General features: G+C 44.4%; 1 protein-coding gene across 3 annotated transcripts in view; it reads left to right on the top strand.

The window, feature by feature from the left end:
* Nucleotides 1–581: 581 nt before the first annotated feature.
* The window catches only part of plod2 (procollagen-lysine, 2-oxoglutarate 5-dioxygenase 2), a 37626-nt gene continuing 14157 nt past the window's right edge, over nucleotides 582–24050 (top strand). For all 3 annotated transcript variants that reach the window (XR_009936363.1, XM_062521234.1, XM_062521233.1), the window contains exons 1-8: nucleotides 582–898; nucleotides 13557–13648; nucleotides 13905–14041; nucleotides 15839–16002; nucleotides 20176–20288; nucleotides 20597–20660; nucleotides 20901–20998; nucleotides 23207–23308. Coding sequence is in view for 2 of the 3 variants with exons in the window: in XM_062521234.1 (XP_062377218.1) it covers nucleotides 805–898; nucleotides 13557–13648; nucleotides 13905–14041; nucleotides 15839–16002; nucleotides 20176–20288; nucleotides 20597–20660; nucleotides 20901–20998; nucleotides 23207–23308 (864 nt within the window). In the remaining variant the exon portion in view is untranslated. The remainder of the gene's footprint in view (nucleotides 899–13556; nucleotides 13649–13904; nucleotides 14042–15838; nucleotides 16003–20175; nucleotides 20289–20596; nucleotides 20661–20900; nucleotides 20999–23206; nucleotides 23309–24050) is intronic.

Here is a 24050-nt window from a genome sequence, read left to right as displayed (position 1 = left end):
ACTGAAATATAAGAAAGCTTCTATATCTGTTTAAGGGGTAGCTTATTATTTGCGGGACATCCTCCAGCGATTCAGATCAGACAATCAGGCTACTGTATGTCGAGGAAACAAGTGCACACAAGGAAGTTCCAAGTTCCCTCTTGATTGATCAATTCAATTCAACAATCCATTAATCATGCATTTGAATAAAAGTAAAATCAAACAAATCTTGTTGAATTCTCCTTCATTTCGGCACTTGAAACAGCCACATTCGAGCAATTCTCGCTTACGACATAAACATCATCGTGTTTAAAGGAACGTGTGAAGAGGGATGGGTGGAGTGGGCTTAAGGGTGGGGGTTTGTCAAACACAGCTGTACTTGTTCAATCAAACTTATAGAGTAGCCTACGTGCCCCGGTCCACCTCCCTCCCTCTAGAGCAGTTCACATTCTACACCGTTATCTTCACTGGTTTCCATTCCTTCGGTAGGGAAGTGGCAAGTGGCTACACTTACAATTAAGGAACCACGCCTTTCGCCTGGTGCTCTCTCAGTGGGCTATAACTGTATCTATTACAGTTTATTCTCCAGAGCTCCGGCTTGGACAACTTTGTCGCTTCCTCTAACTCCCGGGCACCGTCCTCTCGGGAGAAGTTACCATAAAGTTTTTCTTCATTATTTAATTATCGCGAGAGCCTTCAACCCCGAGGGTGTACGAACAAAGTGTGCACTGACCACTACCTAGTTGCCGAACGAGGGACAAACACACAGTGTGGCTTTACACTCTGACTTCTGTCCGGGAGGCATACGAGACAGTGAGAGCGACGATGGAGTACCCCCGGAGGCTTCTCTTAATCTGGTTACTTGTTCATGTATTTGATAACGTCCATGGTTTGAACAAGAATCAAGATATTCCTAAAGGTAAGGACCTATTTTATTGGTGGTCATTCAACTCTTCACACCATAATAGTTATGTAAAGCTTCACTAATAAGGCTATTACAGTAATTGATGAAATGATTAGTTGTTTTCGAGCTGGTAGATTAATGTTAAGGCTGTTGGAAAAATCTGGAATGTTGTATACTATGCTTAAGCGGGCTATCAACTGTGACTGCCAGTTAAGTTATAGGCTAAAGCAAAATAACTTTTTACGCAAGGCTGTCATTATTATAAATTGGTCAATATGGACTTTAGTTGAGTGTTTTGATGCGTCACAGAAGTTCACGTTGGCGACAACATACACTTGCGTCTGAGGACATAGAGTTCACTCACTGTTTCACGGGCTCAAAGTGTGTGGGAAAATGAGACGTCTTAACGCTTCTGCGAACTGGAACACGGTGATGTCAAAATTACACGGTTGCGTTATAGTCTCATGCTCTGCCTGACTACCAAGGAAAAGGAGCACGATTTCGCACAATTCACAGATTATTTAACCTCTGCTTTGAATTTCTCATATAAGTGTATAAAGCAAGCATGCCAGGTAGATCTTCGACGAATTGGTGCAGAGAAAACCAAATGATTTGCACTGAACTTCGCACCATCTCGAGGCTCTAAATTCTGTTAAGCAACTGAAGCGATAACTTTAAGAGGAATAGGCCTGGTATTTGGTTTTACGCGACTGTGTGACCTACAGTACAGACAACTTTTGGGTGTTAACATAAAACTTCAATACACATTATTATCCATTTACAAGACGTTGTGGTCAGTGGTGGCTCATGCTTAAATGGCATGCTTTATTTTTCATTATTAGCATGCCAGAAATACAACTGGGTTGCAGACTAATGAATTTCAGAGCATTTTTATTTCCGAATATTCAGATGTAATTACTCTGTTATTCTGTGGCATAGACACAAACTAATTAAGACAGAATGTTCAGGTGATATATTTCCTTAAACTACATTAAGGAAGGGTTGTTTGTAGTATGATACAGCATGTATAGGTAAATGTGGGTTTAGAAAATCCATAGATAAGCAGAATCTGCATAGCAGTGGTGAAGTGTGAACCATGTCCAGCTGCTTCTCTTTCAGCTGGTCACTGTTATACTGTAGGCTATACTGTATGTTTAGAGATGCGTGAAAATCCTCTTTGAATGTTAAAAGAGGGTTAGAACTTTACAGCCCTTGTTTGAATAATCCCAACCTAGCTAAAGTGGCAAGTGTCACTAAAATTGCTTTCTCATTAACTCTCAAAATCATTTAAGTAGACCACAGCGTATGTAAGGCTTGTGCCAGAAGCTGAGTGAAACCATATGGGCCCTATAGGTTTGCTTTCCAGGATCTGGCATTTTCTTGGGTGACAACCTAAAGACTGCAGTCAGTAGGCTATGTGTTCCCTTGAAACAGTGAAGTGAATACAGCACTAAGAATGGAGGGCTGTATGATGGCAAAATAGCTCAATCCTGCATGCAGTTTCAGAGGGTTTTTCTGTGACATATCAAGCCAAATTCCTCTGGTCCCAAGGGCCACACATATCTAGACACCACAAAATATACGACTTGTACATTGCCAGAGTATGGTTCTTCTCCCCTATTCTTGATCCGCACTATCACTGCATACTATCAAACTGTACCCATGCATGGCTGAGCTGCTGTGCTCTAGAATCTTTGTATAGGCGTGCGTTTCATTGCCATCATAAACCCAGCCGTACTGTAAATGAGGACCTGGGCACGGTTCACTTATGTGCTGAGGTATGGTGTGATCACACTGGTCGAATAAACTGGACCTTGACGGTCAAATGTACTTGTGTACAGGTATGGATGTCATAGTGTGACTACACCCTATGACAGTTGCGTCTATGGGACTCTTAAGGCCTCGAATATACTAGTCTGCGTCCCATGCACGTGGCACAGGTGGTGAGGAGAACTACGTCATTCTTACTGCATGCGTGGCGTGTTTTGTGTCTCGAGAAATTTAAGTCAGTGCGTCAAAGTGCCCCCCACACATAGACGTTGGATTACATTAGATTCCATTGTTTTCAATACAAACCTGCGTGCACATCACAGCCGAAACCCACCACCACTGCTGTGTAGACTAAATTACGATTCAGTTTTATTTTTGCCATGCAGGGCCGCTGAATAAAACCTATTATTCGTTGTGTGTGGCCAGGTGGCAGAAAGTGTCTGTGTCTATGTGCACAGGCCTTCATTGTGGCTCTCACTATCATGATTATATCAACACGCTGCTAGAAAGGGAGAAAGAATCCTCTCTGTGTCTCTTAGTGCCTCTCTGAGGTTTTGTGTATATTACTGTAACAGTAGACTTGCCAGCTGGTTGCGTGCAGTCTTTAATCTTAAACTTTTTAACTTTTTTTGGGGTGGGGGGGCACCAGACCAGAGACTCTCTGAAAGACCATAAAGTTCACATGTTGTGTTATCTCACATCTTTGCTATTCATAATAGGCACCAACCTCCTTAGCTAGACTTAATGAGCTTTTTGAACCATCTGGGTTATATAGCTAGATAGTTTGAAATCTCTGCCATTAATTGGGAATCACACATCACTCATCATCTATGTATGTGTTACGTCATGGGTAAATGTCATCATTCATCCTGCGTTGAAAGCACAGTCTGTATTTGCAAGCAACATCGAATGCTACCCAGCTCTTAGTGGTGCAAGACACTGCAATCAGACCTCACAAAATGTGCATATTTGCTCTTTCCTGTTACATTTATGTTTGGCAGTCAGCGGCCTGCAGCAAACATACAGTAAGTCCAACCATATGCAGGCCGGATTTGATCGAAAAAGTTGACAAGTTATTAGAACTACCTTACATTTACTTAAAAAACATACTTTACCTGGGGGTCGCTCTCTGCAGAGTTGATTGAAGCACACATACTGTATGAACCTGACTCATATTGTATACTCTTCAGTAGTGTGTCCTTTTTTTGTTAGAATTTGGCTTTATATCAGCATGGACCTTTTAGTCTCTGCTCTCCTATGCAACATGTCTTTGTTTGGCCATATTCAGTGTCTCATCTACTGTATTATGTGATTCCCCACTTTAGATTGATTTCCGTGGGCATCTTTTAAGTATCAGTGGAATGCTGACTACACCCAGAGTGCTTAAAGGCTGACCAGAGCCCAGCGAGCTCAGTAGAATGCTCTGTCTCTCACACACTTACACATAGCCGGAAGTCCCAACAAATTATTTGCCAACACAGCAGGCCTTTAAAGCAGCATGCCACAGCAGTTTAAAAGGTGATTGTTTTTGATGGCCAAGGAACATGGTGTGACTGTGTGTGACTGTGTGTGTGTGTGTGTGTGTGTGTGTCTGTGTGTGCGTGTGCATGCTTGTGCATGCTTGTGTGCGTGTTTGTGTGTGTGTGTGTGTGTGTGTGTGTGTGTGTGTGTGTGTGCATGTGCGTGCATGTGTGTGCGTGTGTGTGCGTGCTTCTACTTTTGCTAATCCATGGTAATTATGCCATAGTCATTAGCAAAGACCGCTGTGAGACTGCATCTGGTTGGTACTACCGGTCTACGTGGAGGGCGTTTTATTGGCACTGGCGATTTACATCATCACAGCTCTTAAAACTACCCAGTACTGCTGATGTGTTATAGGGAAGGCTTAAAAAACCTCCTGTAGCTCGGTTGCTGAAGGATCTGGAACTTGTCTCCTCACAAATGCTTGTGGCCAACTGGCCTGAGAGGCCTTGCCCTCCCTTCGAGGTCTGGATACTCCCTTATGCTCTCTCTCTCTCTCTCTCTCTCTGAAATTCTCTCTCTCTCTCTCACACACACACACACACACACACACAGACTTTCTCTCTCTCTCTCTCTCTCTCTCACACACACACACACACACACACACACACACATACGCAATTCCTTAGCCCTGGGCCACCAATGGTCTGGACAGCTTTCTCTGCATATGAATCACTGTGCTATAGATTTTGGTCACAGGCTGACATTCATATGACAATAAATTGTATGTCTATATGGGAGAGCAGCGATGGATTATAAGCTTTTCATCCGTGCTAACAATCCGGCTTGGCTGGCCAAACCTGTAATTGGTCCTCGGGAGCTGGCTGGCATATCACCATGCCCTTGATGAAATGGCCCACTTACTGTAAACACATGTGATAGGCTATGGTCCTGTTTTCCTGTTTTGTTTTGGTGTTTTCCGTTAAACCGCCGAGTGTTCGTAAGCGGCATGATAACGAGCTGAGTTGGGTGTGTGCCTATTCTCTTTTTCAAGTTTGGGCACACAGTTCAAGTGGCAAGGTTGAGTTTGTGCCATTCCATGACAGTAATGTACTGTATGTTGTTTTCCCTATTCTCCTTCTCATTTATCTGCTTTCTTTCTTTCTTTCTTTCTTTCTTTCTTTCTTTCTTTCTTTCTCTGCTTTTCTTTATGCATTTATTTGTTTTCCTTCCAATCTGTCTGTGCAACTATCTGTGTGAAAAAAAATAAATAAACAGCTCATCAATTGTAATGTACCACATGCTTTCACTCTGGCCTTATTTTGGTTTACACAAGTCAGTACACCAACCAATGCCACATTTTATTCTTTGAGTGTTGTCCCTAAGGCAGCCACTGATTAATGAGCCAACCAGCAACCTTCAGTCGGCTGTCTTTTTTAGATGCCAGAAGCTAGTTTTCTGGTTCAAATTATCATTGCTTTAAAACAGTTGTTCAGTTCAGTGTTCTGTTAGACAAATTAGACAACATCATTTTTTTTTACTCTGGTAATAATTATGCCAATTTAGCAGTATTGGTAGAGGCAAGACGCAATTTCGATAGCTTACTCATGAAGCTATATCCTAAATGAAGCCCTCACTCTCTACTGACTGAAATGAGGTCACCCTGTATTAGCCTGAATGTCTTCGGACAAAGTGTTATGTTTGTAAATAGTTCTTGGAGCCATATTGATCCTGTTGCATATTTAGAATATTTGAGAGCTTGCCGAGGCACACGTAATGTCTCCATCCGCTCCTCACGCGCTAGTGCTCTTTGTGAGGGGAGATGGGACAGCATGCTCTCTAGCACTCCTGATGTATTTTAGCTATTCCTCAAAACACTCCAGGCACGGCACTATGGCAACAGACCAGCCTGTCTGCCGCAGGAAGTGACCACAATAATTGCTATCATTACCTCTCTGAATGGGTGCGTGACATCACCCAATTGCCCATACACTTTCTCGTTTTAACCCTGTTGATTGTTTTTCCACTATGGGAAAAGTAAATAAAAGGACACACCAGTGTGTGCTAACCCAAGTCCTGCATTTTGCGGAGAGAGAGAGACTCGTAAGTTACAGCCTGGGCAGATGCCGATGATGTCATGCAGTACTCCAAGGTTGAGGTTTCTACGGCTGCGATGCAGACATGTAATCTGAGGCCCGCTGCCCCACTGCGGATGTGCAACAAGCGGCCCTGGATCAGACAGGAGCCCTGTCTCTGTGTGTGTGTGTGTGTGTGTGTGTGTGTGTGTGTGTGTGTGTGTGTGTGTGTGTGTGTGTGTGTGTGTTTTACCCATCATGGGGAGAGCACTGTGGGCCCGCGAGAAACGGAATTCTATTTTTTGCTGCGGACAGCTGAAATAATGTCTGACTAACGACTGCCATCCTGCCATCTGTTTTGTTCGCTCCCAGGTTAGTCCAAGTGCCGAGACGTCAAAGTGAGGCCTTTTTAGTGTAGGCAGTGGCACCAAGCCACTAGACAGCTCACTTACCTTGCTAAGAGATTGGGGTGGTTGTTACGTTACGAGAAGGAATGTCTGTGCCCCCATGTCTACTTTCCAGGCTCACAGGTACTGTGGCTGGCATTCGTGTGCCACTGCTGCCCTGTGGTCACGTTAAAATTCTTCCCGTTTTGAGGCTGTGAGGTTGTTTGCCTCTCGTTGTAATAGTAGGGTGAGCTCGAGTCTGGCATCTTTTTTTTTTTTTTTGTCGGGGTGGGGGTGAGCAAAGAGAGAGTCGTTCAGCATACATGCCCATATATAGAGAAAGGAACGGCGGGTATGTTCTTAAGGTGCTTTCGAGCCCTGTTCTGTTCTCTTTCCAAAGCTGCGACACAAAATGGGAAGAAATGCCGTTCAGTTCTGAAGGTGGTCAGATTTTCTCCCTATTCGCTCACTGTAGGGAACCGAGCCATTCTTGGTATGTTTGTATGTCTGAGTACGATTCTTACATCGTGGTCGAAATAGAGGTTTATATCGCCATATAAACCTGCAGTGGTGCCCTAATGAGCCTAATTATCATTGTCGGATTTAATTTATAGGAAAGAATTTCACTTCTTTACAGCAAGTGTTCTCCCATAGAGTTCCATGCCAGGCAGAGGTGGGTGTTTATGTGTAACACTTTATTACCTGGTCCTGGAGCAGTGCTCTCTGGTCCCTCCGACGAACGGGCTGAAGGGAAGCCCAGTCGGATTTGGACGGATTGGTGAGAGAGCCATTCTCTAACAAACAGCTCTCTGTGCCAGAGTTGATCTCATGCCATACCAGGCTTTACAGGGCTGATTTATGAGACCACCATCAGTGTAATAGTGCTAGTAAGTCACATCCATATAGAATAGTCATCCCCTTTCCTCGGCTCCCGCTGTGCCTTCTTATTTCACTTTGAATTATAACTCTTGGTGGTTGCGAGGACTGGCTCTAATACATGGGTTGCTTTACATCTGACACACCGATGAAATTTCAGAAAAGCAACACAAACACATTGTAAATCTGAGACAGGTCATGTTAGCGTCAGCGGCTGAGTCCATGATGAATGGCAACAGGTGGAACATAAATTCTACTCTCACATGTTGATCCTAATCCCAACTGCCCCCCCCCCTCTATCCTCCATATCCTACTCAGAGGAGAGATAATTTGTGAAGTAGACCTAGAAAGAAATTCACCTGCCACCTGGCACAAATGCGTTCTTGGCCGACTGCGTCCATGTCAGTGCTTTCTGAAGAATGGAACACGGCGACTTGGCCATCTGCACCCCGAGGACAGATGCAAAGAAGAGAGAGCAGAAACTTGAGCAGACGTTTTTTTTTTTCTCGAGACTCATTCTGGGTTTGCCAAGGTGCCCTGAGCCAAGACATAATAGACGTGAGAGACAAGACTCGTACTGTTGGCCTGGCCTGTAGTTCTTATGAGATAAAGGAACAGGGGGACTATAGTTTTAGCACTTTCAGTAGGACAGGAAGCAGAAGTCTACCCGTGGGCCGTGAGTCATAGTATGAGTAGCATAGTCCTTCTCTCTGTGTCTGAGAATTCCTTTGGATTTTGGAGCTGTTGGCAGGAGGATGTCAAGCACTCTTTCTTGTCTGCTTACACTAACAAGACAAAGTTGCAGAGAGTGCACGCACATCCAACTTTTTACAGGTGCAGGATAAAACAGAAACGGAAAAATTTAAAAAGTGATTCATTTACTCAACGTTTCGACCAAAGCTGGTCTTCGTCAGGTGTTAGTGTCTTGTTAGTGTTAGGTGCACTAACGAGACCCTCATTCTTCAAAACTGCAGCTGTGCACAGTTTCAAATGATAACATACAGTATCTGACTTACTGTTGATGCTTGAATGTGAACATGATCATTTTGTAGAATTTTCAATAATGCTGAGGGGCACAATTTGAGACTCTAATGACACTTTGTTATGTACTGGGTCTCTGGGTCTTTTTTAAAAAAAGATGTCTGGTGAGTGCATTTTCCAACCTCAAAAGACATAAAATACCAGAACTGCCTGTGGACTCCATCAACACATGGACAATGTAGCCTATGATATGGAGGCTTATAAACACGCCGCTGCAATAGAAACAGTAATGGACTCACATATGGAGCATGGGAAAATCATCATATATCACAGACCACATGAGAGAGCGCATTAATATTTAATGAGTGAAAAGGCACTTAGAAATTAAGGTTTACTTTTCTGGCTTAGCATATTCAGCATAATGTTTTATTTGTGTCTTTCCACCCAAAATTGTGACTTATTTCTGGTCTCTTGTTTCATGCTTCAGAGGTTGGAAAAAAAAAACCTGACCCAGAAAACAATATACTAATAGAAAGCTAATTGTGATTTTATCCTCTGGGGATTCTTCTGTGTTGCCAGTCTTCAAGAAACCATAAGGAATAAAGTCACACAGCAGTTCACAGAGTATGACCATCAGTAAATGCAGGCCTGGTGGAGAGAGGGGATCCAATTGGAGTAAAAACACAAATTCAGCTGCAGACGACCTGGCAACCAAATATAGCATTTTTCTCCTTAAAGTGTAAGTTTGGCGGAAATTGAAAAAAAAGCTATTTTCTGAATGAAAATACATCAACTCAGCCGTGGAGGAGGTAATTTTCACTCGGTCTCCGTGTATACAAACTATTCCAAAGTTTACAGACTGATTGGTGCTTCGTTTTATGTGTAGACACCTAGAGCAAGCTGCTGACGAGGTTTGCCGCTGTTTTGAACAATGTTAGTGGTTTAAAAATGCGATTTTGAAAGCGTGTGGCTGTTGGCCCCATGCTAACCCACTGTTTGCTATTTTGGACTGTAGCTCCTGCCCGTGCTAGCTCTGTATTGCGTGATGAGCGAAAATTACTTCCTCCACGGCTTAGTTGATGTATTTTCATTCAGAAAACAGCATTTTATTCAATTTCCGCCAAACTTACACTTTAATGTTTTGAAAGCTGATTTATTGTTGAAAGAGAAAAAAAAGGGTTAGCCATCTTAGTACTTGGGGCTAAATCCTGTTACACCCTGGTACAGTGGCCCTGCCAGAAACTCTGTGTTTAGTGTTCTTTTACTTGTGTCCTAGACCCTACAACATTTTGAAAAATCTACTGTACAAAAACAAGATCTTCCTTTCCCTTCTTAGCCTGGCAAGTACACACATGTAAATCCAAAAAAAGGCTTGGTGGTTAAATCTGACCCAAAATCATTCAAGCATTCTTTTTTAAATTAGCGGTGTCTACAAGGAATTTGATTGCTGAAATTATGGTGAAATTTGATTGCAGAAAAAAAAAACCTAAACAAAACAGTGTGTCTGCTTTGAACCAGCCAACCAAGTTGCCAGTGGTTTTGTTTGTTTACGATGAGACAACAAGGAGGCAAAGAGGCAAGAAGGGGTCGCAGAGAGGTCAGGAGTAATTTGTCGTCTTATTTCACGAGCTGTGTAGACAACATTTGTCTCCAGGGGCTCTCACAGACTTGCTGCCCGACACAGTGGAATGGCTTACTTTGCATTCTTTGAATTCCTGATGTGAGGAGGTGGTACAATGGTACAGTTCCTTGCAAGGCAGCGAGAAGCGATCCTACTCAGCTGCGCTGAGTAATGGCTGGCAAGCCGACAGCCTGGCTCTGGCAAGACGAAGAAGAAGACAAACTATGTAGGGAGCCTTGTAACCTTTGGGTTCTCTGTGGTCTTCCTCAATCCAGCCTGTCAAAACTAATAACGGACAGATGCCTCTGACGGCTCAACCTAAAATACTAAATGCCACATAGGGATGGGTAGACATCATGTCATATCCACAGCTCTAGACGGCATTATAACCATAGTGTATGTTGAGGCAATGAAACACCAGTGATGAGGCGATCAAGAAACCAGACGTTTTTTGAACATTGAGAAAAATTACAGTTTTGAAAAGCTTAAAATCATTAGTTTGGTATTTCTGTTGTTTGGCTACCAGTGTACAGCACACATGAAAATACTTTAGCCTGATTTTTGAAAGTAACAGAAAGAAGCTGCTTAAGAGAAATATGAGAGGCGTGCAAATGTGGAAATCGTTATTAACATGATTAACAAAAACAACTTTTTCCAAATGTAGGTTGCAATGAGTTGACATAAGATTGTAAGAAAGGAATATTTTGTAACAAAACTAGATCAATATGCAGCCCTAATGGCTCTTACAGTCTACATTCACTCAGACAGGAAATGATCCTTAGCAGTTTTGGAGAAATGAACAGAGTGAGTTTAGCTTCCATGTTTCCCTCCAGCTGCCTCATATTCATTACAACAAAAGAATTCCAGACTGAAAAAAGACGGTGCCTCAGGCAAGATTTATGAAACTTCCACTGACATAATGTAGTCGAGGGGTACCGGTGTTATCGGCATGTTTGAGGGAAGGTGTCTGCAGCGTGACTCTTCAGCTCGGTCATAATGCTATGGCACGGTAACAGCCCCCTTATGTTTGACTCTACACAGCTGGTCCATGGTGAGGGTTACAAACGAGCTCCACAGATGTCAGCTAAGCCCCCCTCCTTTCATACACACACACACACACACACACACAAACACACACACACACACACACACACACACACACACACACACACACACACACACACACACACACACACACACACACACACACACACAAATAGACTTCTTTCTTTACTGCTCTTCCACTACTTTCACTGCCTGTTGTTGGTTCTACCCTCACCGATGGCACTACATCTCAAAGAGAGGGAAGTGGTGCGGGGGGGTTGGGGTTATTTGTGAGCTCATTATGTGATCACATCCGAACAGTCACGTCTCAGTGTTCTCCTGGCTCGCGCTGTAGCGCTCAGCGGGTATGACTCGAGTCTTTCCCGTCCAGATTCGCGCTAACTCATGGTCGGCTGCCATCCCAGTGGCCTGGTTACAGGTCTAGACGGAGTCTTAATACACCCCATAATAGAATCATGGCAGAAAAGCAGACCGGCGTGAGCGAATGGTAGAGCAATGCAGACAGGGGGTGTGGGGGCCGACCTTCGGGGTGGAAATGAGAGGCAAAGGCTTGTTTCTTTTTGGAATACCCACTGGACCTTGAGTCACGAACTCCCTGTGTCTGGCTTCACTCAAATCAGTTCCCCCGTTGGACAACTCCCCATTCCACAGCACTGTTCTCTGTGCACCTTGATAAAGTATTCCAACAGCCTTGGCTTGAACTCCCTCTTTCAGAAAATTACGACTCTCAATATTAAAATCCCTCGACGCTTTATAACACACGATAGCACAAGTGTGATGAATGATGCCAGTGATCTTTCCTATTTAATCTGTGTTGCAATAATTTACCAATGAATTATTAGTTGTTAATAAACAATTATTATTTAGCAATTATAAATGATAATAATTCAACAAAGCTGTCTCATTTCTTCAAAACAACAATACTCTGGAGACCCGGGTTCAAGATTGAATGGGGTCACTATCTGTCCCACTCCCTTCACTACAGTCAGCTTGTGGAATTTCACTATATATAACACAAATACTCGCTCTTAGAAATCTGGCAGAAATGGAAAAAGAATCCCTGCCCTGGAGCTGAATAAATCAATTCTCAGGTTGATCAGATAAGCTGTCGTACAAGGTGTCAGCTGTCCACCTCTTGTTTTGAGAAAGCCCCAAGCAGTGTGAATCGGTAACAGCTCGAGTCTACATTAAATTGTCACGGTTTCCTTATCTCCCCCTGTGGTATAGCTGTGCCATGACACAGTGTCATGTTTTATGACTCCGCAGCTCTCAGAAATGGATTCAGGATTCAGCCGGGATATCCGTTACCCCCTCCCCCCAACCCTACGCCTGTTGAAGTGATTTATTGTTGTTGAGAGTGAAATCACGGTTTCCTGCAAGTGATCAAAGGAGAGAGCACACAAAAAAATGGTTAACGGCAAAAATATATTAAAGACTCTTACGGCTTCACCCTTAAGTTTTCCACCCATTTTTTTTTTTTTTTTTAATGAGTGTTCCTGGAAGTCTCTGGAAGACATAGTAGTGTGATGGTTACGTCAAGAGGAGTCATCTCGTTTTTTCCACTGGTCATGCTTGAGTCGGAAGTTTTTTTATTCCGCTTGTGAAAGAATAGAGAAAGCAGAGACAGTATACTTACTTTACTGTACACAGTATACTACTGGGAGAAAAACAACGCTGTAAAGCCGTTTATGATACACTACTAGTACGGCTATGTCTTTCCCTTCTGTCCATGTTTCTTCCTCTCGCACTCTGGAGCTTTCCTCCCCTACCTCCATCCCTCCATCCCTACCCCTCTGAAAAAAAACACTCCAAAGACACTCCTCACTGGATAGTGTTACCTGTGATGTATGGTGTACACAACCCTCAGTTCCCAAACGCCACATTGCTGTTTTCTTAAGATTTCTCTGGGACTGTTCCCTAGCCGGTTCTTAAAGGGTGATTTACGATTGCCCAGGCTACAGTATGTCCAGATCACGTCCTTGGCCCTTGGAGTTGTTTTCTCGTGAGACTGTGCCGCCCACTTCCCTTTGGTCTTCCGTGTTCTCCAGATCCTAGCGGAAATGTTGCGGGAACCTGAGATATTCCTTTATGTCGAGATGCTCTTGTGCTGCGAAGTAGCAGTTTGTGACGTGTTTACATAGGTCTGAGGTTCGGTTGTGGTCTGGTTTGAAGTAACTGTATACCCTCTACTTCAGGAGCAAAAACATAACAGCATATATACATTTTGGTGGAGTGTCTCCTGGAAATGGAGCCAGGAGTTTGGTTAGAACATTTTTCCTGGTTTCTTGTACTCAAGAGTATGATCTAGTATCCATTCATGCCTTTGGTTAGGCCTGTTGTATGCTTCACAGGGAGCCTGGAGAAAGTTGACAGGCTTTGGATGTGTTCATTTATGACTTGTCTTTTTTTTTCTCTCTGTGTCTCTTTTATGTCTGAAGAGAAATTGCTTGTACTCACTGTTGCCACTCAAGAAACCGATGGCTTTCTTCGCTTCATGCAGTCTGCAAACTACTTCAACTATACAGTGAAGGTAAGCCAAGCCTATATTCTGGCTCCTACATAAAACTCGCCCCAATACGCTCATTAGTCCCAAAATAACCTTCCAATTTCCAGCAATCAGTTCTATCATCCAGGGAGAATGTTAAGCGAATCCATATGCGGTTTGTTTGCCTCTAATGAACTTCCCCTCACACTGTGCCCCACTGTCGCTGTGTTTGATGATGGCGAATGGAGATGCACCTTGAACCCGAAGGATTTGACCGGCAGCGCTCTCCATGTTGTTACAGGTGCTGGGCATGGGTGAGGACTGGAGAGGCGGAGACGTGGGCAGGTCCATCGGCGGCGGGCAAAAAGTCAGACTACTGAAGGAGGCCATGGAGAGCCTCGCCGACCAAGAGGACCTGGTGGTCTTGACCGTGGACAGGTGCGGAATGTGGAGGTGTCATGATCAGGAAATGGGATCCAGTTGGGGTCAACGGAAGAGCAGGCGGCACCCGCTGCAATCATTTGTTTAAGCTTGCTTTCCTCAGACTAGCACACATCTGCCAACGTTCATAGGCCATTCACAGCAGCCATACAGTATTCCATGGGGTGTTGCTAATTAAGAATTAGAGGGTTCACAAGGGCAGAAGTACATTTTTTTGCACTATTTTCACTCTTTATTGAAACCAGATGGCCCTTTTATATATCATTCTGCCATGACCAAAATGGTTATATATCAGGATACTTTTTCACTGGAACTGCTTCACTGACACAGGAAGTAAAAGAAATTCCACTTTCTGCCACACATTTTTGGTGTGGACTTTTTATTGCCATTTGCAAAAGGTCATTGGTATTACCAGAGCGTCAATTTAAGCTCTTGTTATATTTGTGCGAGCACGAGAGTGCGTGTGTTTGCGTGTTAGTGCTTAGGTGCCAGCCAAACTAAAATAAAAGATCTAAAGCTTTTTTTTTTTTTTTTCAGATGTAATGCAGTGATAGTTATGGGCTCTTGTAAACGATTGCCTCCACCCAAACGTTAGCGTTTAGGTCAATTGACTTAATCAGGCATAATGAATGCTCCTTCAGTAATATCCCGTAGTTATATACCATGCAAAATTGCAGGACGTTCACATATAATGAGAGTCTGAAGTGAGACGCCTCCCATTTCTGCCTCTGCAATCCAGAAAATGGAGCATAACCGTCAATTATAACGATCTGAGTGTGAAATGGTTGAAATTCAGCACAGCAGTGCTTTTTTACCTGCTGCACAAGCTGCTTGTTGTTGATGATAGAAAGTGATAAATGATGCCCTCCCATACACACGTTCTTATTATAGGACTCTGACCAACCACGAAGCCAGTAATTACACGTCAAAAGGTAAATGAGAGGTGAAGGCAAGCTACTTTATTTATGGTTACTTAAAAAAAAAGCTCCCAGATCAGAGCTTAGTTTATACTGATAACAAACTGAACGCATAGGCCTACATTAATTTATGAATTGTGGGTTTCTTGTGCACGCCCAGCAACTCACTTCAACTTCACATCAAAGTGAAAATTCACTCCAGTGGCCCTCTATCCTCCTTTCAGCCTCTCAGGGAGGAAAAGCTGTGGAGAGATTTTCTTTCTCGCTACGGATAATTGGCACCCACCTCTACAGTGCTTCACCACTGGCTTTTCCATTGACTTTAATAGGCTTATTCTGGGGGATGAGACTTTGTCTCATGCCAATGACAGAGGAGCATCAACATGTCTGCTGACTTCATATGCTCTCCAGATGTACTGTACCTCACCTGGATTGGGGCTGATGAGTCTACCGGTAGCCCTCACGCTGAGGAATATTGATGGTGCTTGTAATGTATGCCCTTAAGACCTGCACCTGAACACCTCCACCCCCTGTCCAGATTATACTGTACAGTATGTGCGTGCCTCTGTTGATACAGAAGATCAGGCTGAGCGTATGGAGATATTTGGGCCACAGCTCTCTACACGTTTCTTACTATCTATCTTCAGCTGGCATTAAGTAAACTGGTCCAAAGGACTGAGTGGTTCAGCATTCCTTTTCACTTGTGTAATACTGTAAGTGACTCTAGGGGGTTAGAGAGACAAGGGCAGCTTGGATGTTCCCAGCAGAGGCCTATAATGATTAAGATGTTTTTTTCTCTTTCTCTTTCTCTCTTCCTCTCTCACTCTCTCTTCCTCTCTCTTTCTCTCTCTCTCTCTCTCTCTCTCTCTCTCCACAGCTATGATGTTATCTTTGCTGGCAGCCCCGAAGAGCTGCTGAGGAAGTTTCAGCAGGCCAATCACAAGGTTATGTTTGCTGCCGAAGGCCTGATTTGGCCCGATAAGAAGCTCGTAGAGAAGTACCCTCCTGTTCGCAGTGGGAAGCGCTTCCTCAACTCTGGAGGTGGGTAGAACTACAAACTCTGTCTGTTTATTTCTTTAGAGGCCCCAGAATGTGTCGTGCGCCTCAAAATGTTTGTATATTCCTGCTGCGGACTGACAGACCATCAGCGGAAATGCTCTCAAAGCTCTTTCCCAGAAGCACCACCACCACTGGTCAACTGTAGCCAAAATGACAATAGCAGCAGTTTAGCAGTCTCTTCCAATTAAAATCACTCTGATCTTTGCCTCTCCAGCAATTATACAGACATCAGTTGGTCGATTGGTTAAATACAGACTGGTTGATTCCTGTAATGAACGTTGAAGCTTGTGAGAACACTGTTGTTGGTGTGTCTCATGGCTCCCCAGGACTGTATTTGAATCTTTTCCTGTATGATCAATGCTCATCACTTAAGCGCCCAGTAATACAGTACTTGAGAGTATTCTGTTGGGTGAACTGAATAGTGAATGCTAGAGAGAGCATTTGTTCCCAAGGTATGCAATGAATATAAGAGCTGTATTCAGAACACAAGGATGTATTAGTTTTCATTACTCATGTGTAAAACACTGAAAGCTATAAAAACATCTTCTCTCCCCTCCCTTTCCCTGCGACTTTGATCGATAGACATCCTTTGAGTCCGGTGGTGTGCTTCTGATTGTTTAAATGCAAATGTTGAGAGGAATGGAATACCTCTGTAATGCTGTTTACCGGCTGTTCAGTGAGCCTGGCATACATACAGCACCCTGTGGAATCTGTGCTAAGCTGTTCTTTTGAAACAAGCCTTCTGTAGCGTTTCTGTTCACAGGACTGGGTTGGGTTGGCTGTGTGGGCTTGTAGAGTGCTCTGCTGCCTACAGCATGAGCTCACAGGTGATCCATCTTGTGGTTCCCTAAAGCCCAGATACTTCAGCGCCTCTGGAATCCCACCGGCTATGGGAAATGTTCCTCCGTTGACCCTTAAACCACGCCTCTAACATGCTGTATGTCATTCACACTCAAACACACACACACACACACACACACAGACACATACCCACACACTCACACACACGTGAAAAAGTGCATGTCGACACATTCATCCAATAATGATAATAGAAATAATAATTTATCTGAAGAATTACAGTCCCACGAGACAGTAATCATCTAACGCATTATCCCTCTTTGTACTCTCGCTCTGGACTACAAAAACACACATATTCCCACTCCAATGTTTACCAAGATCCAGATACACATGTACCTCTCTCACACACACACACACACACACACACACACACATATAGAGCACACACAATGCAAACACAGGCTTACACCCTATTTCATACAGATATACTTATCCTCTCATGCCCTTGACGAACCTTTGTGTGTATGGAGAAATCCGGACTGATCAGTCAGAGTATCACCGCCCAACCAACACTATGAAGGACAGGACCTTTTCCACTCTGAGCTGTCAGCCCAGCCATTGTTTACCTTCTCCTCCATATTGCTGTCCACCATTGTTTGGTCAAGGCAGAATTTAGAGCGCTGGGTAAGCAACAAGATTATATACAGTGCCGCCAGAAAAGAGGGGGGTTTTCATTATCTTCGCTATTCCAAGGAAAACAGCAGACAGAGAATGTGTTTGCTCTCAAAAAGCCGGTTGCAATTGGCCCGGTTGCTCCGTCGCGGAATTTCCTGGAGGACATTTGGACATACTGGGCCATTCAGGTCTTGAGGATTAGGTGAATAGTGCATTCATTTATGTGGACCGCTTTGAACTCCCCCACTTCTCCTTTCACCCTCGGTTGATCCTCGCGTTCAGGAAACTTAAAAATGGGCTGCACCACACTGAGCTGCGTGTTTATTTATCGATAAGACAATTATCAAACTGTGGTTGCTGGTGCTTGGAATACCCGTAGCTCAGTTGCCTTGCTATTTGGAAGGGCAGAATTGCTACCCTGACGGCCGTAATGGTCCCTTTGTGAGTCATACTCCTGTTAGCCTTGTCAGAGCGCTGAGAAATCGATGTCATTAACATGACATGTATGTTTGTTTTGGTTTCGGCGCCCGAACCGGTCCTTACAAAATTGAAGGTTGGTCGCGGCATAGTCGGTTTGACCGTCCAAATCTCAGCGGTGGCTGTTTTTCGTCTCACTCGTCTCGGACATTCACTTGGACTTTGTGTAAAGGGATAGGCATTTGTAATCTATAAGTATCCAGGGCGCTGGGGGTGAGGTGACAGAGGGAGTAGAGGAGAGTGGGAGTGGGCGGTGAACTTGGCATGCTGACCTTCCCCTGAGCCCTGGAGCCGCATGACCTGCCCTGAATGAGATGAATTACTTCCGAGAAACAAGGGGAGGAGCTTCATTATAGCCACATGCTAGCTGGAGTCTTGTCACATTCTACTTTTCTTCATAATATTACCTCATGAAATAGGGCCTTCGGAAATAGGGCTTGTATTTCACGCCCATGGCAATAAAAAAAATAAAGCCCCAGTAAGCTGCATATAGTTATTTATCGGCAACTAAGGATGAAGAAATCACGCCATCATAAAACCATAAAAATATGAAGTCACACATATTTGCCAAGTCTTCCGATTGTGTTGCCTCCAACCACTTCTTACTGTAGTGCACTGGATTGGATCTGACCGCAGAAGATGTCCAAGTTATTTATTATTGTCACATGAAAAGGATCAAGCTGGACATTTTCCATAATGTGGGGAGAACAATGATTTATGGCTCCCTCGTCGTAGCCCTTAGCAGCTAGCTGGTCCAGGCATCCAACCTCTGAGGCCCACACACGCGTGTGCGCACACACACACACACGCACACGCACACGCACAGGCACACACACACACACACACACACACACACACACACACACACACACACACACACACACTACTGCTGTTCTAAACACTGATCTCTTTAAATGCTATCTTGGGCACAAATCAAAGCCTGCAGTAAACCCCAAATGCATGCAGTGATGTCATTCTCATTCGCCCATACCCATTTTATGAGTTGACTGATCGTTTCTTCTCATTCTTTTTATAGCAAAATCAGCCCACTTTACTTCCTCACTTGAGAGCCCAGAGGGTTTTCTTTCTACTAATAATTTGGTAGCTACCAGTTGAAGAGCTCTCTAATTCGGTTTGCTTTGCAGAACGCTCCAGATTCATTCATAGTCTTCATTTGAAATTAGACAACATGGCGAACTGACATGTCAGGATGTATAAATATTTAGTCGTTTCAGGTTTGTGCAGACAGAGCAGTTGTAATTAGCTTTGGCACAGAGGTTGGTGTTTGCGATGCCTTGGCTCTGTGGTCACTTGCAGGGAAACAAATAGAAGTTAACACATCGCTTTTGCCAAACAATTGGAAAAAGTTTTCTTGGTCTCCACTTTCTTTCTTTCGTTCGTTTTTTCACAAGTGCAGTGTTTGTCCCCCTCTTTGTGTTTACAGTGTCTGAGGGCATTTTAATGACGGTACCTAAAACTGCACGGAGACCAGTGACATAGCCAAACCCTGCAATTTTCTGTTGTGGTCAGTGTGTTCCAGGGAGGGATATGACAACGATTGAAAGCTGTTAGAAAAAGAGAGAAAGATAGAGAGACATAGGCAAAGTGTTAGAATATGTGTGTGTGTGTGTGTGTGTGTGTGTGTGTGTGTGTGTGTGTGTGTGTGTGTGTGTGTGTGTATGTGTGTGTGTGTGTGTGTGTGTGTGTGTGTGTGTGTGTGTTGGTTTGTGTGTGTGTGTGTGTGTATGTGTGTGTGTGTGTGTCAATGTATGTGGGTTTTGAGAGAGGTTACAGATGCAAGTATCCTATTGAAATTCAAGGGAGCCAAAATCTAGCTCATGGGCCTCTGAGAAAAGGCAGAAAAGGCCTGAAAGTCCAGCTGTCCCTCCTCTGTGGTTTGCCGTACTGTATGAGGGCCATGGTGCTGCCCATCACATCACATTGCAGCCTGTGTATCCGAAGCCCTTGCCAGAGGTCGCACTCTTGTGGAAGGTGCTCGGCACGGAGCCATGCTAAAGCCTGCCTGCCTGCCTGAGCCCTGCTGCACTTTTTTACAGTCCCCCCCCTAATTGACACATAGGAGGGCCACAGCCACTCTGGGTGCCCCAGGAACGTCAACTTCTTTACATACTCTGGTTTTTGCAGCCTATACTTTTGACTTTATTGAGCCATAAGTGTTTTGAGAGGGTCTGATTTCTTTCGCAGGCATCGTCGGCTTCGCCCCCTACATCAGCCGGCTCGTTAAGCAGTGGGACCTGCACGATAATGATGATGACCAGCTCTTCTACACCAAGCTTTACGTGGACCCTCGTCAGCGGGTAAGAGGCATTTGCGGGTCAGAGACAGGGGCGAAGGGTTGGGCTGCGTGCAAAAAAAAAAAAAAGTTACGAGCACCAAAGTTACAAGCGAGCTTGTAATCCCGTCGTATGTACTTATAAAATGCATGGAAACACATCACACCCTCAGAAAACAAACAAACAGGTTAAAAATACTCTGCGCATCGGTCACTCGGGGACAGACAGTCTGAGAATTTCCTCCATCTCCCTCTCTTTTTTTTCTCTCTCTCTCTCACTCTCTCTCTTTCTTTCTGTCTTGCTCTCTCTCATTCTTTTTCACTTGCTTCTAGGAGAGTTTAAACATGACCCTGGATCACAAGTGCCAGATTTTCCAGAATTTAAATGGAGCAATTGGTGAGCAATATTAGAAAAATCTACCATGTCACGTACTGAAAGAAAATGTCCTTCTTATTTTAAATGTGTTGGTTGTTTCGCGTTTTTGTCAGTGCAATTATCCTCTCCCTTGTCATGTAAATTAAAAGCTGAGCTAAGTAATTTACAGCCTTGCTCTTCCAATGACATTACTACAAATGCCAAAGCTATGTGCAAGTATTTTGAGATCCTATCATTGTCCTGTTTTCATGTCCCTCGCAGATGAGGTTATGCTCAAATTCGCAACAGACAGGGTGCGTGTGAGGAACACCATGTACGACACCCTCCCCGTGGTCGTTCACGGCAACATCAACACTAAGGTCAGTGGTTTCTCCAACACTCTCTCTCACTCTCTCTCACTCTCTCTCTCTCTCTTTCTTTCTCTCTCCTTTTCTCCTCAAGAGAAGGGAAAGATAAACAGCTCATTTGAAAGATGTTTGACTGATTTTCCTGTTTGGTAACTGTCTGATTTTCTGTGGAAGTGCGTGTCCATATGTGTTTGCTTTTCTTGGGGTTTAGCTTCCAAAGAATTGTTCACTGTTACTTTCAGAACGCAGTCCCGATAGGCTTTGATATTCTTATGAAGTCTCCTTGGGGGGTAGGACTAAGGGTTTTGAGGAATCCAGATGGTTACTTGGCGAATGAGGTCAAACTCGGCCAAACCTCGTTATTGCCTCACACATTCAGCGGGTTTGGCCCCAGACAGCCAGTGGTGGGACGGATGTCTGCCAGATAGGGTAATTTCCCCCTCCCGCCTCACCCTGTCCTATCTATGGTGTTCACATGCAGTCACTGCCGTCCCCCTCTCCCCCGGCTCCAGTGCTGAGTCATTCTCTCCACAGGCTCTAACGGAGACGCGTAATGAGTAGTCAGCAGCCTCATTAGCGCGTCTATCTCTCTCTCTCTCTCTCTTTCTCTCTCTCTGTCTCTCTCTTTCTCTCTCTCTCCATTTTCCTTCTCTCTCTCACACTCACTCTCTCTCCCTCTCTATTTCCCTTCTCTCTCTCTCACTCACTCTCTCTCTCTCCATTTCCCTTCTCTCTCTCACTCACTCTCTCTCTCTCTCGCTTACTCTATCTCTCTATCTCTCTGTCTCTCTCTCTCTCGCTGGCACACTCCAGGTTTAGTAGACACTTCGCCACCAAGTAGAGTCTGTGTTGTCTGCTCGGGCTTGTTTGGCTCAGGCTCACACACAAGGCCTTGTAAAACTACTGTGCAGCAGATCCGTGAAGAATCGCTTTGTGTCTGCTCCCTCGGCAGACAGCTGTCTGCTGAAGATGCCCTCCTTAATTTTGGGAAGGGAAAAGAGAGAGGGAGAGATTCTTTCCACACCAGCCTCAGAGTCATTTTTACTGACCTGTAAACTGGCTGCATGGAGCAAATAGCAATAGCTTAGCGCATCATTTAGTGTAATCCAGGCTCTTGTTTAAAGGGCTTTGTTGGGAGTCAATTCGGAGAAGCATGCATACATCTGGGGTCCATCTGCTGCCTGTATCGGACTGTGCCCCCCCCCCCCCAGCTTCACAATTTTGGCAAGCAGTCACCAGATGCAGCATGCTGAAATGTCTGTGACTGTTGGAGCAGGCTGTGTGTATTCCTCAAGCAGCTAAATTAGCAAGATCTGTTGTCACTTTATCAAACTCAGAGATTTAATTGACTGAAATTGGGTGACAGACAGTTCTACTTTCTGCCTTGTCTGTCGGTCTCTACATACAGGAGTCTAGTCAGAAATCTAACCAAAAAAAAGTTTGCTGAAAGTTGATTGCTGGCATGATCTGATGCATCTGATGCACATCTGGGTCTCAGGCCTTCACTCCCCTTTGGCTGCCTCCACTTACAAGTGTAACTTCTGTTAACCTAGTGGAGAGACGGAGGGAGAGAGAGAGAGAGAGAGAGAGAGAGAGAGAGAGAGAGAGAGAGGGAAAGAGATCCCACTAATATTGTAAAACATAGAACCTTGCTTTACGAGAGCCCACAAGCAAAACAGGTTGATGAATGGAACTGTCTTGCTGTATAAGGGTGTACCCAAATCATAGGCTGGTGGAATATTCATCTTTGAGTGAGTTTCCACTAACGTCCCTCAAATTTGGGAAAGTTTTTGACGTCTGACGTCTGAGATTGGACAGTCTAAAATAACCTCTTCTGAGATGTCATCTGTGATAGGCTACTGTCAGGCATATTTTATGACTAGGACGTGGGTTCAGAGGAGTAATTACTGTCCACTCCGTCAATGTATATTTGACTGGCTGCCTATCTTGGTTTACCCTTTTTGGGTCTGACCTGTGAGTGGCCTCTCTAACTCACAAGGGTGGACACATCTCTTCTCCTCCCTGAAGCAGGAGTGAACAGAAAGGCAAAATGTGGAATTCCAAGAGATAAACTCACTGTATTTCATGCGTCCACTGGTTTGCTGTGCTTGGCTTTGTGTAACGGCCGGGCATGCTGTCTTGTGTGCTGTTGATAGTTCAAATCTTTCCCCTCGTTCTTTATTTGATCTTCGCTCTCGCTCTGTTTTTATTTCCTTACAGATTTACTTGAACCACTTGGCCAACTACGTACCCGATGCCTGGAATTACGAACAAGGCTGTGGCAACTGTGACCAGAACATGATGGACTTGTCTCAGGCCAACGTGAGTCAAACAGTGAAAAAAAGCCACTCCGGGCTTGATTTTCGTCTCTCTCTCTGCAAACACCAGGGTTTATAAGTCTGAATAAAGGTTTCCAAAGTTAACACATGAAAGGCAGTTCTAAACTTCAATCCCGTGTTTTGTGCTCCATCCATGAATGCATCAGTAAATCTCCCTGCCTGCCATTTTAAAGAGAAACAAGCAGGGATGGGCATCAGCAGTCCAGACTTTGGCCTATCTGAGAATCTCTCTGAAAAATCTTCCATTCCCTGAACATATCCTTGTCTCTATTTCACTGTCCAACAACAACAGTCTGTGTGCCCTGTGTGGACCCTCATTAAAAGTGCATAAGTGTCTCAGCCGAGCGGCTTGAGGAAGACAGAAGCACATTGCGACTGTGGCCCAGGAAATGGCTTCTCTGGTTTTTTGAAGGGTTCACTTAAAGGGGTGTCACTGTCAACCAGACTGCTTTTTAGTGGGCTTCTCTGTATGGGTTTAACCCGCTGGGTAAGTTACCGCGGTTGCCCCGAAAATTTGTCAAAGGGTTCAGCCAAGGCTGGCAAAGCAGGGCCCGTCAGACCGTCTTGGCACTTCCCTCTACATCCTTCCTGTGTGTTTTTTTTTTTAAACTCTTTCTAGACAGACAGCCCTCACCTCCAATCATTCTTGCCAGGATGATTGCAACCACATGTACTGTAGGTCAGACAGAAGGTGCAGTAGGACTGTCGAATTAAAGATTGGACTG

The sequence above is a fragment of the Sardina pilchardus genome, chromosome 19, assembly GCF_963854185.1.
Source record: "Sardina pilchardus chromosome 19, fSarPil1.1, whole genome shotgun sequence".
In the NCBI taxonomy this organism is placed as follows: Eukaryota; Metazoa; Chordata; class Actinopteri; order Clupeiformes; family Clupeidae; genus Sardina; species Sardina pilchardus.
The sequence above is the reverse complement of the archived record's forward strand: the minus strand, read 5'-3'. Positions and strand labels throughout refer to the sequence as shown.